This window comes from Electrophorus electricus, chromosome 14, assembly GCF_013358815.1.
Source record: "Electrophorus electricus isolate fEleEle1 chromosome 14, fEleEle1.pri, whole genome shotgun sequence".
In the NCBI taxonomy this organism is placed as follows: Eukaryota; Metazoa; Chordata; class Actinopteri; order Gymnotiformes; family Gymnotidae; genus Electrophorus; species Electrophorus electricus.
Window position 1 is genome coordinate 13,300,724 of NC_049548.1, and position 18,201 is coordinate 13,318,924.

Below are 18,201 nucleotides of genomic sequence, written 5' to 3' on the forward strand. Positions count from 1 at the left end.
ATTCTATCTTAGCCTCCCTAGATTGTTTACTTAATTTAATTTATTATAACATTTGAACGACATTTGTTATAATCAAACGCTCAGGATGTGATCGTCATACATGTAACCATGGGACCGATCAATTCATACAGTTAATAAACATACTCACTGTATTTGTATGAGGCAACAAACCTAGCCCCAAAAGCATATTTCATCTGACACATACATTTTCCTTGAAGCCAAAGTACTGTAAGTCTTTTGGTGACGTTATGAGTATGCCAACCGGAAATGTGGTGTGCCTCTAATATTTCAGCGAACTGTCTTCTTCCACCAGATCATCCTACCATGACAGCATCTCTCAGATGATGCCCTCCACTGTCCCATGAGCAGAGGCCTGAGACCTTAGTACATCATGATGTCCTTGGGTGCGTCCTCAGTGGGTTTCTCCTGCTCGCGCCGCTGTGTGTAGGCAGCGTGCACATACAGGTAGACCAGCAAAATGGCCAGCAGACTGACAGCGATGTACGGCAGTAGCAGGTAGAATCCGACCAGGAACGTCACCTTCTCATCCGAGACCACCACCTCCGAGTCCAGCTGAACCATCTTCTGTGCTACTTTCACTCCGAACATGTTTGCTAAGTACAGCAGTAGTGCCAGGAATGCCAACGATGCTACACACACACACACACACAAAAGGTTGGAAGTAAATCTATCACAAATCAATCTATCACAAATGGCTTCCTAATGGAGCTGGTGTGAATTCATACATGCTTCCATAATCATAGAGTTTTATGCAATTCAGCATTACTTGACGTTGAATTTATTGAACATTTTTCAGACTGAGAATAGAGAGTGTATTTGGTATTTGGACTAATGAAATATTAAAACTTCATTAAATAAAAACCTTACCACCCTCAACTGAGTGCACATCAATGATATAAATGATTTTATAACGGGTCAAGTTAATGTTGAAATGTTTCTGCTCCTTAATGCTGAGATCATGCAGCGTGTGTCTGATTTCATACCACTTAATCCACTGCAGACAAACAGTCCAATGGGTCCCATGTAGGTTTCATACGGGTTACTGACAGTGTTGAAGAGCGTGATCAGGATGCTACCTGCAGACCCCACCAGAGCTATGATCAGGAGACCAAGCACAAGGGCATGCAAAATGATTGCAGCACCCCCTATCGTCGTCAACTTGTCAAACACTGAAAGTGAGAACAGCATGTATTTTAATTGAATATATTCACTATAACAGAACAAATGGCACTATTCACTTCACTCCCTCCCATGATTTGAAGTTAAAATTTAAACAAAGATTATTCATGACTGCACCGAATATTCTCATCTCAGTGATAAATAATTAGCGAGTGAAATGAATACTGTTTAACAGTCTTTTTAAGTGAAATATTATTTGACTGAAACTGAAAATGTATATGGGATTACATGAATAAAAATGTACAGAAATTGAGTTGTAAAATGTAATGGAGAAAAGGTAATTTATGTATCTAGAAAACTTTTTTCCCCCTTTTTTCTCTGCCATAAATAAGAAATCAGATCTGTACCTGTGTACTTCATATTTTGCCTGTACCTTCATAAATGATCATTTCAAATAAAACAATAGGCTTCATTACTTCTTTGTGAAACAATATTTGCCAGAAATATCCTCTCTCTCTTTTTATTAGTTTATTCATCCCCTTGTCTTTAAGATAGCCACATTGTTTTAGCAGGCTTTAGTAGTGTCTACTTATACAAGACTTTTATATGCAGTTGTTCTTGTTAAAGAAAACATCGATACAGTCATTTCACTTGGTAGATGCCAAGAGCAGTGTCTTACCCGTGACCTTGTCTATAAAGTCGAACCTGGGGCAGGCTATCTTCTCCTCGCTGCCGTTAAATAGGCCCATCTGGATGGTGACAGAGCCACCGTCCATGCTACCGTTTTGGGGGAAGCACGCCAGGGTGGACTGGGCCCAGTCCGCGGACATGCTATAGCCGAGGATAGCCACACCGCCGATGCTCAGCAGGGCGCTTGAGAGGAAATACAGCACCTTCTTAACGGACGGCATGGTCGCGCTGCGCGCTTGTCGGTACAACCAGCAAGGCCCAGAACACTCGCAACCGTTCCGATGACCAGGGAGGGAATTGCTGGGTGTAGAGGTGGCAAGTGGGGCAATAAATAGTTGCCATTGATACCGTCCCGTTCTTCAGACCTGAGAGCAGTTTAAGGGGTTCATTTATTTCTAATAAAAGCAAGACTTGAGAAAGGAAAACTGGCTTCAGATCAGTGCCAAAAGATAATGACACTCCCTTCCCCGATCCTAAAGTGCAATAAAACAATTGGACCTTTGGTCGATAAACAACAGGATTTGTCATGGGATTTATGGTGCACACCAAAACCATCATAAAAGGGAATGACGTGACTCTTGAAAAATCAAATATGCTCTAGCATATCGTTTCTATTAATATGTGTCTGAATGACATGAATGAATATATTACGTTTTTGATGTACATGTATGTGTAATGTAATCTAATTATGTATATAAATCTAATAACATATTTGTTTGCCCTATGATCACCGCTAGGCTCTTGATTATTGATTTATTTCTTTATTTTTATGCAGACAGAACTCACACAATTTATCTAAAAACATATGTTTAGGTATATGTTTAGGTTAAATGATTTGCGTTGTGTTAGATGCAAATGTTTAGAGCCATCTTTCTTGTAGTCCACTGCACTGCTGGTCCAAAGTGCATGACGATCATAAATCACCATGGAGATAAACCAAACACACGTAGCAGGTATGTGAAGAGGTATTTGTACCATGATCAGTGACTGAGAGAATGAATGTGGTGTTGATATGCTTTGCTCTTGTAAATTTACCTCATCAGAAAATGCCTGGAGCGTTTGTGTAAACCAGTGCTAATAAATCCAGTAGATGGCGCTTCTTTTAGTTGTCAATTTTAAACGAGCACTACAGCGCCTTGTCAACCCACAAAGCAGACTTTCATAGATATTCTACTGAGCCCAAACTCCACGACGTCTTTAATGCGATTATTAGCATTACAATGATTTGTTATCATTAACAACAGCAACACAAACAATAACAATAATGTGCATAGTAAAAAAACCCAATGCACCCGCTTCCTTATCGAGTGAATCAATGCTATTAATCATATTAAATCTGTCCTCTTCTCTTCGTGTCACGGTCGTGAGGGTCAAGCCGTGAGGCTCGTGCGTGCCTCATTAAAACGTACCCTGGGTTCTGTCATCTTGAGCATGTCATTTCCGAGATGCTCGCCAGGCGGCTCCCTCTCCCTGGCGCGAAGAAAGCCCTGGAGAAAAGCCTGAACCGCTGACAGAGGAGTCATCTGCGGATAAACAAAAATTCGTCCCTTTCCGTCAAACAGCAACTCCATTCACAAGTCCCGCCCGGGCGCACCGTAGCCTCGCGTTCACCGGACCGTGCCAACTGCCGTTCAAAATCAGCACCGGGTTAACTCCACGTATATGCATGGTAAGGCACTGAACGTTTCTACAATTATTCCTTAAATGACGGGAAGGTAATCGTTGTATCGTGTGTCATTTCACAAGCGTAACAGTGGTGCGCACTGGTGTGGAAATGCGCAAGACGGGCTTTTCCCGGTGATCCTCATGCACAGGTAGAGTAGTGTAACCCCTCGGAATGCAGCCGAGAAGGTCGGACACTGCACGGCGAAGTCCAAACCATGCACGTTAGCTCAGCAGGAGATTTACAGTCGTTCGAGAGATGTTTGTTCACTCTTTAAATACAGGCCTTGTATTGTAAACCCATTTGTGGAATCGAGGTGGTGAATATTTCATCTTGCGATAATAAGGCAGTTTATATGTGAATGGATATGGGTTAGTGGAACAGGCATTAAACAATAAAACGTGTAGGCTACATTGGTCGTTTGGTTCTCTTTTTTTTCTTTTCTCTTTTTTTTTTATTTGCGAAGGAGGCTCATGTCTTAATCACGCTGACCACCGAGGGAAAGGCGGAGGATAGGAATGCCGTGCGGTGCCGGACAGCGCGTAGGTGGCTCGGTTCGTGTCCGCTCAGCGCTGATAGGAGCTTCGCGAAACTATGCAAAGAGGACGTGAACACTGCTCAGAGGACGGTCCTATAAGGGAAGACCTTAGCGACTTTGGGAGTAATATAGGACGTGCGCGTGTCCGTCTGTTTAAACGTTTCGTACACAGACAGGGCAGATATAAACATCGACTGAAGTGCCGTGATTTCCAAAAGGCTCGTGCGCCGGGTCCCTTCACGTGAGCGGTTAGGTTAGTTGGCTTTCCAGTGTTCCGTCCGTGATGGTACTACTTTTTTTTTCTTCATTTCATGGTTTTTACTACAAAAATGAAATGTAAATCCGTAACGACACCAATAAGTCTTTGCCTGAGGAAGACATAGGAATAGTTTAAAATCAATAAATATAAAACAAAATCTAAAAAAGTTTGTTGGATAATTTACACTAGGCACAGTTCAGCAAACAGGTATGACAATGGCAATAACACTGTGGTAAGATGTGCTCATCAGGAACACTCAACATTCTCTAGGGCAGTAAGGAAAGCAGAAAAAAAAGTGTTTCTTTGCACCACTCACAAAAAGACTCCTCTTAGGATCATACTGGAAATCTTCCAGCGGAGTGTTATATTCATTGATCAAAATCAAATGGCAGAGACTGTCAAGAGATGTTATTTTCTGAACCCTTTACCTGCATAAACATTTTACATTTACAACATTTGGCCTGCACTTGTATCCAGAGCAACTTACATATATTTCTTGGTAATGACAGTGCATATGCTGCCTCAGAGTGAGACCCATGACCTTGGTCTTGATAGCACCTTGCTTCAGCTGCTCAGGTTAGCTACAGGAGCGTTTTGGGCCGGATTTTCTTTTGCATTGTTTTTTCCTTCTTCTAGGTGGTCCACTGGAACACACGGCCTTTTCTTCATATTCTGCACTGGGTCTACCACGATCACTGTGAAATGCAGTACAGTGTGTTAAACAGTGGCTGCAGTCTAGGCGGTTGCAAATTAGGCGTTGCAGTCTAAGCCTTTACACAGATTTCGATAGCTCTTAAAGAGCCGCAACAAAGGATTTGTGTTTTGCGTCTACGAGGACGGCCAAGGCAGAGAGCCTATGCGACGCCAGTCTGCTCGACTCTTCCTGAATTACACCAGGTGCTGCTTCGCACGTCTTTGACGTGGACAATGACGCTTGGCAAAGTCTCCTTGCCGTGTTCCTCACTCTGTCAGGTGGCAGTGTTAATCGAGAGAGAGAGTATCCGGAAGTGAGGGAAAAGGAGGTGAAAGTGCTAGGATAGGATAGGATGTTATCAACCTCAGTTGGGAAGGCTGTTCAAAGGTCTGGAGTAATCACAGTCACCCAGTGCGTCAGAGGACTGCTCAGCGATTGATCTTCTCCATCCACACTGCTTCTCTAGTCAAGCATAGCCGATGCACATTCCAGCGCTCCAGGAATTCGGTCCTTGAAAGTACTCACTTGGGCCATGTGATGTGTGTGGGTGTTTGTGTGCGTGTGGGTAGCTGCAAAGTTAAGTATGATTTCATACAGTATGATACGATGTAAAATGATTCACTGTGTGACTGTGTCTTTAAGGTTTTCGGTGGGACTTTGCTGGTTCAGTACACTGAAATGCAAGGAAACACTGTCTAAAAAGCTCTGGAGACACAGTGGCCAGTTTGTCACTTCCTGCCTCTGAGCAGGAAGCCAGAACACCCCCCCATCCATTACACTCACACTCTCTCTCTCTCTTTCTCTCTCTCACACACACACACACACACACACACACACACACACACACACACACACACAAAGAGGATGCTATGAACTGGTAGTGGAAGAAGTGCTGTTCACAATAGCAGCAGGCTGTCAGCCTCAAACCCCAGCCCTCTACAACAGTGATCTTTGGTGCACTTTTCCTGTTACAACACATGCAGAAAGAACACGATGCTCAGTAGACCTCAAACTGCTCAACACCAAGTGGCCAAGTGTGGCACTGAGGTTAGACAGTGCAGGTCTGTGCAGGATGGGGTGTAGGCTCTGTGCTTGCCTTTGGCACAGTTGCCATTCAGCTGTGCAAACACGGCTGTGCTGTTTTACCTGCGGCCTCCTCCTTCCTCTCTCGGTGCACTGGTGCAAGGCCTGAGTGCCACCTGTCATCACGAGCACTGGGGAAATACTGCAGAAGTGTGCTGGTTAGGAGGGATGGACAGAAGAAGTTTGTTTAGGCAACAAATGTTCAAATAATAGTTCTCTTTTTAGTTCACCTGTTCAAATTCATGGGTTTACACATGGAAAAATGGACTTTAACAGGCTGTCTAAGGGAATCTTGAACCTGTGTCTTGGGTGCTCTTTCAGAACTGTTCAGTGGGGTTACACAGCTGTGCTGTTTGGGGGCTGATCCTCCTCTACAGCTGTGACTGACATATCAAGCCCATCTGTCTGAAGGAGACGTAGCATTTGTATGCGATGTCTGAAGTAGCAAAGCGCACGCCGTATGGCATGCACATGCAGAACAGGAGGGGGACAGAGCTGAACATATGTGATGAGCACTGATGATCTACTTCCTGTGTTCCATAAAACACAGGCGGGGAACCAGATCAAAGTCCTTCAATTTCCAGTCTCAGCGCAAAAGTGACCCTCAGTGTCCTAGACTGAATCCATGCACGAACTTATCCCTAAAGAGAAACCATCACTGCAGAGAAACCTGATGTTGTTCTATAGAGTAGTGCAAACACTACTAATGTTTTTAGGAATATTATACCATTCCTAATGTTTTTAGGAATATTATACCAGATTATCTCTCTATCTTTCTAAATCAACTTTTAAGTAGTTTCTGAGAAGTAGGTTTATGTATTGCACTTGGGTTTTGTGAAGTCCTACAGCAAAATGTTTCTATGACAAAATGCACAAGCACAGTTGGTAAATTCTCTGCTTTTTCTGGGTGAATCAGAGAGGAATTCCTCCACTTTCTGGCAGAGGTTTGTCTGTAAGGTCTGTGTGTAATGTTTGTGTGTAAGGAAGGGGATCTGGTTTGTGTGTAAGGTCTGTAGGTAATGTTTGTGTGTAAGGAAGGAGATCTTGTTTGTCTGTAAGGTCTGTATTTAAGGTTTGTGTGTAAGGAAGGGGATCTGGTTTGTCTGTAAGGTCTGTATTTAAGGTTTGTGTGTAAGGAAGGGGATCTGGTTTGTCTGTAAGGTCTGTATTTAAGGTTTGTGTGTAAGGAAGGGGATCTGGTTTGTCTGTAAGGTCTGTATTTAAGGTTTGTGTGTAAGGAAGGGGATCTGGTTTGTCTGTAAGGTCTGTATTTAAGGTTTGTGTGTAAGGAAGGGGATCTGGTTTGTCTGTAAGGTCTGTATTTAAGGTTTGTGTGTAAGGAAGGGGATCTGGTTTGAATCAGAGGTGACAGGGAAAGGCCGGTGATATCATGTCAAATGGTTGCTCAAAAACAATATGGACCTACACACACAAACACACACAAACTGGTGATATTTTTATAGTTTTGTCTTAGATACTTCAGCTTTGTATTTTCTTACATAGGCAGCTTTGTATTTTCTTACAAAGCTGAAAAAATGGAAAGAATAAAGCAGGATGGTCTCAGACGAGGAATGCTTTTAAACAGGTCTGGGGATTTTGTGAGGTTAAGTAATAAAATCTTGTGGATATACGAAAATGGATATGTTGTTAGTCACCCACGCTTGTTGTATGTTTATATCTGTTGCTCACAGGAGGTAACCATCCGCTGTGGTATGTGGCAGACCAAAGCACTAAATGGCCTCGTATCCCAGAAGTGTCAGAGCACAAAGGCGATTGTTCAAATACAGGAGCTGATGTCACTCTGGGCGTCTTGTCCAGCAGTTGGGATGATCTTCACACTGTGATCCCTCTGACGCTACATACAGTGTGCTCTGTGCTGAGAGGTACACTCAGGTGTGGTGTTATGTTAACCGTCAGCAGGAGAGAGCGCTGCAAGCGACTACACCTTTGAAATGGGATAGCAGGATGATCTCACTAGACTGCAGAGACTGTGGTCTCTCTGAGTGTGTGTGTAGGGGAGGTTTGCATTATTTAGTAAAGACTAAGTGGACAGGGAATGTGGAATGTTACTTGGAATGTGACCCTTTGTGGACTTTGGATATCGCCTATGGAGGAGAGGCTCTTAGTTTGTTTGTGTCCATATATGTTTTTGAGCTGTACAGCTGTGTGTATATTTTTAATAGTTTAAATGGATAGGTGTTACAAAAAACGTGACAACTTGTACGTGCTGGCAGGTGTGTGTGTGTGTGTGTGTGTTTTTGTACTCATTTAGCTTGGCTGGAAGGCTCAGCTCCACCCAGTGCTCTGACCCTCCTCCCTGGGGAGTAGGGTGGAGCAGGAGTGCACTGAACCAGTACAAACGCTTCCTTTACACACATGCTGAGAGTGACATTGGTCTGTTGTGTTTTAAACCAGCAGGACTCTACACCCATAATGCTATAAATATGGAGCATCTTCAGTTTACTTATTCACTTCTTCCTCTTAACACCCCCCCCCCCCCCCCCCCCACACACACTCACATGCACACACAAAAACACCAAAAAAGGCAGAATCTGTTGAAGAACATGACAGTTAAGCTTTCTGTCATGACTTTATAATGGAGCAGCACTTTCTCACTTTTGGTATCCTGCTTTTATATACTCATATACATGTATTTATGAATTCATTTAAAACACAGTACTTGCGATGGGCATTGCAGTAACTGACTCAGACATTATGCATGTCCAAGCTCTGATACTGATGCTTCTTCTTGCTGTGTACAGCCTAGCTAAGGGTGTGTCCAAACACACAGCACCAGAATGATTGGAGGTTCCAGCATGCAGTAGTGGTCTGGAAGGACTGTAGGTTGCACGCAGACAGACACTTCTTCACTGCTGTAAAATAGTCCATTTCTAGAAACAAGTTATTCATATAATGAAAAACAAACAAACCAAATATATATATATATATATATATATATATATATATATATATATATATATATATATATATATATATATCTTCAAATCAAACAGAAAAAAACATGATTGCTCTGCAGCTGCTCTGTATCATTTCGATTTTTTTGATGTCAGTAAATATTAGGCTGCCTGTATGTCTTTCGCATTGTGAAATATTGTCTGAGTTATAGCCCCTCATCTTTCCCCTTGAAATCATATAACACAATTTGAGCCTTGGGAAAGATCAAGGGAGCTGCCATTGGTGATTTACGGCCTCTTATGACTAATTCCGACTCCGTACAGTCAATGCAGCTCACGACAAAGAGCTTTTCCAGTCTCTGCATTATGTTAACACTTTTCCTCTTGCTGTTTATCTGACGTTAGCATTTTGCTCCTCATTTATAAATCAGTCATTTTTTTTCTGCCCATCACAAATGCACTGTAGGTTATTTTGCAGCACATCAGCGGCCGGCGCTGGATAAAGGTTTGCTCACTCACTGAGCTGTCTGTCTCCAGTGCATCCTACTCCGAATATTCCTATTTTGGAATATTCCTAAATTAGAATATGGGCACAAATAGAATGGAAGAGAGAGTGATGGAGAGAGACTGATACAGAGAGAGAGAGAGAGAGAGAGAGAGAGAGAGAGAGAGAACGAGCGAGCACGTGCAGGAAGGTGAGGAGGACAGTTTATGCCTTACTGGCATATGTTCAAAGCTGGCTGTTACAAGAGATTCCTGAACGGATGCACGTCTTTGCTGAAGCTTCTCATTTCCAGCTCTCAGAATTATGCACTGGAATATGATATAATCTGCTTCCCTGACTACTGAGAGCATGCATCCTGAAGTGTCATTTTCCTTACTGCAATTTGCTGATCAGTTTTTGATACTGCAGCCAGTGATGATTTGTGCTACAACTCATGAAGCATTAAAGCATGCAAATATGTTGTTTGATCGTGTTCCCCATTAGCCAATCCGGAGTATGTCTCAGGTCGCAGCGTTTCTCATCAGGGGCTTTAGTTAGCACGTAGCGCCATTCTATCTTCTCCTAGCGTGAAACATATGTTTCACTCGCCAAAGCGATGCTGGGCTTTTCGCTGATGTGACAAGTATATTGAGGATCTCCACTCCTGTGCGGCCGATAGAGTCACTGGTGGCAGTAGTTTAGCGCTACAACGGATAAGACAAAGGGAGGGAAGCTCAGACTCAGTACTTCACTTGTCTGCTATTTATCCCCAGCTGCATGAGTGTGAAGTAATGATACTTTCAGAGGCGTCCAGCCCAGGCCTGGTTCCACCCATATCTTCATTCCTAACTGGAGATTCATGCACCACAGTTCATGATGCACTGCAATTCACGCTTTACAGCCGCATCAAACAGCGATGGAAAAACCACAGAGCTATCCAGGGAGCAGCGTACTGAGAGTTTAAAACTACCGGCCTGAGGCAGAGAGCTGTTTCTGAAAGGATGCAGTCAGCTGCCACAGAGAGAAGTAGGTCTAGAGGCGCTGTCCAGAGGAGCGGGCATGCTTTGTGTCCTGAAATCCCGAAAATGCCAGCGTTCCAGGCCGATGTGTCTTGAGGATGTCCAAGCCAACGCATCCCGAGGCTGAGCGAGCCGACGGGTCCCGAGGCTGATCAGGCTAACACATGCATTCATTTCTGCTCCGATCACTCGCATCACATAACATGTCTGCCAGAAATCAAAGAGAACTGCAGCTAAGGGAGCTTGTACACAGCAGCAGTAATGGTTCACCTTCAACCTTTGCCATGCTCTCATTTAGGAAGCCTGTGGCAAATTGATTGCATTATGGGTTAGGATTAGGGTCAGGGTTAAATCATGTACAGCAAAAACCTCAGAACCTGCCCCTGGTTCACACTTACAATCTGCAGTATTCAATTCTCACAGTCTGGCACGTCATACAGCAGGAACACATAGTCCTAGGTCAACACTGACTCCTTTACACAAAACATTACAATGTGCTTTTGGGTTAATGATTAACAATTAGGATATGTGAAAGATTATATTATGTGGACTATCATATTTTCCATTCTGAATGTGTTTCACTAATAGATAAGAAGGACTGAAATAATAACTGAACTACTGATAATAAATAATATTATAATAATATGAAATAATATTTTATTTGCTTCTCATGACTACATGGATCAAATACCATGCCAAAAATATTGTGTCCTTAGTTTATTTGTGGGATTTCTCTGTATAAATCTCTGTACCTGCTGGGTGTGTTTTAATGATGGAGACCTGAATAGTGGTGTAGAACATTGGTTCCTGCTGCTGGACAGCCAGATTCAGTAAAAGACCTAGTTAAGTGGACAAATATATCAGTACATAAATAACCTTTGCCTTCACACAATTGCAACATACAGATAACCCTTTGCAACATAAAGATAGAATTGGTTAAGTTCTTGACATAACATATAATCTAATGCTAAGGGTGTTAGAAAAGCACCTTGCAATGAGAATTGCAGCCTGTTCAGGTCAGTTGGCCAGTCATTTTTTATTCGCATGCATTACTAATGTACTGTCTGTGTTTGCTTTTCAAATCATACAAAACAATAAAAGAAAACAGAGAAGAATATATTTGTGTAATGAAGCCTGTGGTTAGGAAGTGCTCTTCCTGCAGTGCCACAGGGCATGTGTGTGCGTTTACGCCAGTCCTATGCAGTCTGGTCTGCTCCAGTTCATTAACATACTGAGGAAGCTCTAAACATCAGATACAGGTGGGTTTGATTAGCGAAGCCCTGCATTAGAGGAGCAGGAGGACTGCCAAGTCCCACGTCAGCATCTCTAAATAAATATTTTACAGGGCGAGCAGTGATAACATCAGACTGCTCTGAGATCTGGAAATACCAAATGTGGTCAAGGAATGTGCAAACAATAAACATATTACACCAAATAAACACCAAACATTCAAACCACATGCATATTTCCTTTACTGTGAAGGTGTTGATGGTTCGGTTTCTGTAAATGAATTAGAGTTTGACTTCTGTCAAGGTTTGGTCTTTAATATGAGAATAATATGAGAACGGTTGGGATTATAGGGACAGGTTATCTATATAAACTGCCCCAGTTCAGAAGTGTGAATTGAAGTCTCCTGCATGTTTGTGAAAAGCTGACATTCCTCATCTTCTCATTGCTGATCACTTTGCCCTTTTCACCCCCTTCCTCCTCCACAGAACTGAAGGGTAACACTGTTGGGCAGTTAATGTAGGGGTTGGGAGAAAGCCAGTGTGTGTTGTTTAGCCCCGCCCCTGGCCTTGGAGGAGTGGGCGGAGCCACAGCATGCCAGAGGAAAGCAGACTCGCATAATGATTAGAGTTCAGGCCTCCGTCTGTGTGTTACTCTTTTAAAACACCTCCTCTCTGCTTGATGGTGTTTCATGTTTTTAAAACATATGTTTTCTGTCTGCACATCTGGTGCTCACAAAATGTTAAATATGCTCTAGTGAGAAGACGTTTATCTTCATTTGCACTTCTGGCTGATTTACAATAACTGTTCTGTCATTTTAACTGTAAGGGAAATATTGGTTAGTGACATGTTAGTGGCATGTTTGTCTGCATTGGCTTCAGAAGCCTTCTCCTATCTGAACAGAAGATCTGAACATAAACATTGGTACAGCAAACAGGAGCCCTCCCATGCTACGATAATGACTTTGTGAAGCCCACTCTGCCCCTCTGGGCCTTCTCTGCCCGTTGTGCTTTGTGATCCAGTAAGAGATTGTCTCCTCTCTTCAACACATGGGAGTCCAGCAGAACGATCAGCTTTTCTTTATGCTAAATGTCAGCTAGGTTTTAGGAGTTAACTCCATAGATGGAATTAAGCTACAGCTTAAAAAAGATCTAAAGATTTCAGCATGATTCTCTGATTTGGTTAAATGTCAAGTATAGTGTACAGCTTTAGGACACAGCTTTAGACAGCTCGCATAGACACAAGTCAGTCAGCCACAGCCCATATGCTTAATTTCTACAGGGGCTACATGGCTAAAAGTTCAAAGCATCTGTAAGAAGGGAACATATGTAGCAGAATCTAATTTCCTGTGTTACAGAAAACACCCTTAACACTCTCACATATGATAAATCCAGCAGTTGAGCTTTGTGGGTGGGGTATCTGTTAGCCACTTTATCAGCCTCTCTTCCCGGCTATAAAAACGAGTCTCTCCCCGTAGCAGGTCCCGCACACAGCGCCATGGTGACCCTGCCCTTTTAGCCATTGTGTAATCGGCTTCCCACCGTTGGCCAGGAGGGGGCTCAGCCTTCGAAACTGCATGCTTTGTGCTCAAATGACACAGATGCTTTTCAGGAGTCTTTTCTGCTTCTGTTACAGGAAAACTTGCACCATGGCGCCTATCAGCTCTTTAAGAGCAGAAACGTGGTGGTGGTGGTTGTGTGCGTGTGTGTGTGTGTGTGTGTGTGTGTGTGTGTGTGTGTGTGTGTGTGGGAACACTGTAGGGTATGTTCCTCTTTGGCAGCCCAAAGTTGGAGCAACTCACTGTCATGCGTGAAACAGGATGGTGCAATGTATGCAGCATGCTGTCTGCCATATGATGCCACATGAGTGGAGCTGTAATTGTGCATTGCCTTCCAAGTTTAAGGGGACGGTATGGGGGTGCCGGGTGTGTGCCGTGGCGGGGTACGTGTAATTTCAGTGCATGTATCTCTGTGTAAATGAAACGCAGGCTCCCGCTGGTGCCTCTGCTATAACTCATACCCACAAGATAGAAGAGTTTTTTTCATTTGCATGGGCCCAATTAACTGTATCTCAGATCTCACAGTGTCTGAGGCAGCGCGAGGATGGTGGCGATGGGGACACTCCCATAGCTGCTGCTCAGACACTGCGGCTCAGGTCGCTGTGATTCATCTCTTGCTCACTACTGGTATACAGCTTCACTTACCATCACTGACGGTATAAATTAAAATGACCTACCTTTATGCCCAAGACAGTTTACACCACTGAGAGCTTAAACACCTTAACAATTTCTGAAAACATTTATGAAAGTGAAAATTGCGTACAGCCACAGCAGTCTTAGAACGCCTGGTCTCATCTGATCTCAGGAGCTAAGCAGGTTTGGGCTTGGTTTGTACTTGGTTGGGAGACCGCCAGGGAATAGCAGGTGCTGTAAGCTTTGAGGCAGTGGTAGTTCAGTGATTAAGGTACTCAACTTGTAATTGGAAGGATACCAGTTCAAGCTCCACCACCAAAGTTGCCATTGTTGGACCCCTGAGCAAGGTGCTTAACCCTCAGATATAATTGTATGTTGCTTTAAATAAAAGTGTCAGCTAAATTCCGTGAATGTAAAATCCTAAATCTGTGAAGTAGCTCGTATTATTTAGACCAGTAGTCTGAGGAAAAGCTGCTGATTGGAGATTAGCGTTTTTTCTCATGACATTAGCTATTCCTGATGGCTGCTACAGCAGATGTGGATCTTATACTGCCTAATATCAAACTATCACTTCCATGAGGAGGGGTTACCCCGGTTATCATTCCTTTGTCTTGCTGCTCACGCTGACACAATGGGAAGTGATTCACAAGACATGATTCACAGAGTGAAATGACTCAGTGGTTTATACTAGAGCCCCAGTCACATGCAAACACTTATTAGATTCCCTGGAGATTAATTCCCAAACTTGGAGCCCAGACAATTCCTGCATACATTTTCCATGATCATTGCTGGATGCACCAACAATTGTGAGCCTTTTGGCTAACACTAACTGTAGATATGTTCTTATCAGTTGAACATCTGATCTACAGATGTGACAGAGAAGGAAAGATGGTATCCATAACATAGGCACAGTCCTGCCTCTCCCCAGTGTGCATCGATGAGGATTTGGACAAGTTCACTCCAAGGCCCTGTTCACTGCTCATGGAATACTTATTAATCTGGCCCGGGAAACACACTGAAGCTGACCCACGGAATGAAGGGTTGCTCTGGGAGAATCCTCTGAGGCTAGGAAGCCAGGGATTAACATAATTTTCTCTCAGGGCTCCACACTACACTGACTGGGCTGTGGTTACTTGAGTCCAGCTGACTGTCACTCATGCTTTGCCCAGCAGCTGAGTGCACCGCAAGCCTTGCAAAACCTTTAAAACATACTACACGCCTAAGCAGAGAATCTCAATCAACACGAAAAGCCACGCATGGCCTTTAGCATGTGTGACGGCATCTGAACGTACTGCTTCGAGTCTGACATGCCACATATGCTATCTGCTGTTAGTGTAGCCCCGGTTTAATGATGTGTTTTGTGTGCAGAGCTGGGCGGTGAAGGGTTCAACTATCTCCTCTGGGAGCCCAAATAACAGCCTGTATTGGCCTGGTCTCTCCCCTGCCCTGCAATCATGGAGGGGACAGAATCTTGTTATCTGAGCCTCAGCTACTGCAAATCATTAGAAAGGGTGTCGCTGGGATGACTGCATGCAAGGTGTCTGGTCATGGCCATTGATCTGCAATTAGAAGACAAAGTGTGTGCGCGTGTGTGTGTGCGCGTATGTATATTTCATTTTTGCATTGATCACTGTCATTTTGCTGTCATACTTGGGTGGGCAAAGTGTGAGATTAACTGATCACACAGCAGATTAAATCATTCACAGCAGCCGCATGACCCTCTTTGCACCATTTTTCATTATCATTGACTGAAGGTTGTCTTAATTTCTCCACCATGACTAAGCTTCTGAATCCAGCCAGTAAAAATACTGAGCGGGACTTATTTTTCTCCAAGGTGTTACATGTAGTTTAAAGAATCGTATGCATATGCGGATTTTGGGAAGTCTATTTAGGAAGACCACTGTACCTGTTGAAATCATATAAGATGGAGCACACTGCAGTATACAGCACAATAAGGAATGATAAGCTTATATTGACCCTGAATATGATCCCTTACCAGCTGACCCCTTACCAGTGTCAGTGTGGTCTACGTTGCCCTTGTTCCTTTTGTCTCATTTTAAATACCAGAAGGCATTGTGAAGCTCTTATAGCCTGTGATTACAGGAGGATTGTGAGGGAACCTCCTTCATCCTGATCCAGGAACAGTGGCCTTGGTGGAGCTGAGTAAGAGAGATTGAACTTGTGACCTTTCAAAGCTCCTCGGATTCCAAATGATTTTCTGTCATCTCTGTGCAGGCCAGTAGATCAAGCTGCCTGAGGGATAGGAAACACCCCCATCATCCTGCACACACACACACACACACACACACACACACACACACACACACACACACACACACACACACACACACACTCAATAACTATACTGTCCTGCTCCTACCAGTGTATATATCCTGAATTCCGCATTCAGACCCTGGCAGCGGTGTTGAATCTTACACACTATCAGTCCATCAAAACATGCCTGTTCTCTCTCTCTCTGTCTATCTGTTTTTCTATTTCTCTTTCTCTCTTGCTCATCTTATTTTCAGCCTAAGGGCCAAACCATGATAAGACCATACAGCGTGTGCTGGCTAGCCCATCAGCAGATAACGGCTTTCAGGAGGAGTGCCTGTGGCGTCTGGGCTGCTAATGGAATAGTTTATTCCCTGCCCTTTTCATTTTACTGGGAATCTCATTATGATACCCTGCTACGGCAAGCAACTTGATTACATTTAATTTCTCTGTGTTAAATGGATACCCTTTTCAAAGGCTTAAATTGAATTACACCGAGCCGCTGATGTGTGAAATCATTTGGATGGAGGGAGACTTGTTAAAGATACCCATCTCATATTTGTTCCTTGACATGCATCTGGCAGCGGCACTGTAGTGAAGTGTGCAGAAGGCCAACAGCCTCCTCTAGGGCGACCGACTCCATGTCCTGCTTTAACTCATCAGTCATGGACAACATCGGTCATGTAGCTGATGCTTGAAAACGCCACCATGTTAATTAGGCAAGAAGTCAACCAGACTTGTGCAGTCAACACTGAAATACTGCATGTCTGCAAGTGACATCATCGCACATGCAGCAACACCTAAACCATGCAAGTCAAATAAAGAGTACTGAATTTAACCACAAACAAAGGAGTACACCTTTGTACTGTATGTCTGTTTAGTTTGTGACAGCCTGAGTGCTGTAGGGCAAGGAGCATGATGCACAGACACCTCTCGACGCAGACAAACATTTATTAGATATGACGAAACACGTATAAACAATAAACGTCAAAGACACTCACATGTAACAAACTACTGCAGCGTGGTACAGACGATCAACGATAACAGGTACGTAAACAGTAGTATGAAACATAAACGTGAGCAAGAACACTAACACTAACACGTACAATGTCTGATAAGTGTGCCTCAAAACACAGGAGTTTAAATACAGACATACATGATATAATATTCAGGTGTGTGATACCCAGGGGTGCAGGGTCACAAATAAAGAAGCAGTCACGGTCAACAGTCATCTCCCACTGCAGTTGGCGGGCCGTACCATGTCATAAGAAGGGAAGGGGAGTGTACCATTACATAGTTTTTCCTTCATTTTCCCTAAACAAAAACATATAAACCCGTGGAGCTGGATGAAGCCTAGTTAGTGAAGTTGGGAGGCCTGTTTGTAGAGCCGCTCCAACAAAGCATTTTGAATAGCAATGTCACACCCACTGAAATATACAATATTAACATTATCTACTTGCTGTGACAGTTAAAACCAAGCTTGGCATGGAACAAACGTGTTGGCATTTCAGCCAGTCCTAATGGGTGTTTTGAAGCTGCTCCCACAACTGTGCAGAGGCTGAATCAGACTGAGTAACATGGTGTCCTGTCCTCCGTTCCTTAGTCCCTGCGTCCCACCCAGTGCATCATAACATCAGTGAAATCGACTAGTGGACACACGACGCAGATGTAACATGGGCCTATTGAGACTCCTAAAGCAGTGAAAGGGAGACACTTGTACCAGCCTGGTGTGAGAAACCTCCTCCTTCACTCCCATAATAGCCTAATTATGAGAATTACAGAGAATTAATGTCCTGATTTTGGGGATAAAAACCAAGAAAGCTTATAGCTCTAATGATTTGTCCCATATAATGATCTGTTTGCCCATTCAGGCATAGACTGAGGAAGGAGATGAGAAAAAAACTCATTTGGATAGTGGAAGGCCATAGACTACTGGATCATTATTAAATCATTATTAAACTCGTTGTTAAACCCATTATTAAACCCATTATTAAGCCCTTAATTACACATTCTTCTTTTATTTGCGT

At 43.4% G+C, this 18,201-nt stretch overlaps 2 protein-coding genes and 1 pseudogene across 4 annotated transcripts in view; 2 read left to right on the forward strand and 1 right to left on the reverse strand.

Annotated features, from left to right (window-relative positions):
- Positions 1-381: 381 nt before the first annotated feature.
- Positions 382-2,051, reverse strand: LOC113581988 (clarin-3). The gene is made up of 3 exons (XM_027017504.2): positions 1,820-2,051; positions 1,005-1,190; positions 382-650 (listed from the first exon to the last, which is right to left on the reverse strand). The coding sequence occupies exons 1-3, from the start codon at positions 2,049-2,051 to the stop codon at positions 382-384; spliced, it is 687 nt and encodes a 228-aa protein (XP_026873305.2).
- Positions 2,052-3,008: 957 nt separating this feature from the next.
- ptprea (protein tyrosine phosphatase receptor type Ea) overlaps positions 3,009-18,201 on the forward strand; it is a 58,277-nt gene continuing 43,084 nt past the window's right edge. For 2 of the 3 annotated variants that reach the window (XM_035533750.1, XM_035533749.1), the window contains exon 1: positions 3,010-3,499. The gene's annotated coding sequence lies outside the window, so the exon portion shown is untranslated. Of the gene's footprint in view, positions 3,500-18,201 lie in introns of all 3 variants that reach the window. The other variant, XM_035533751.1, reaches the window with a different exon arrangement.
- Positions 14,028-14,146, forward strand: LOC113581991 (annotated as a pseudogene).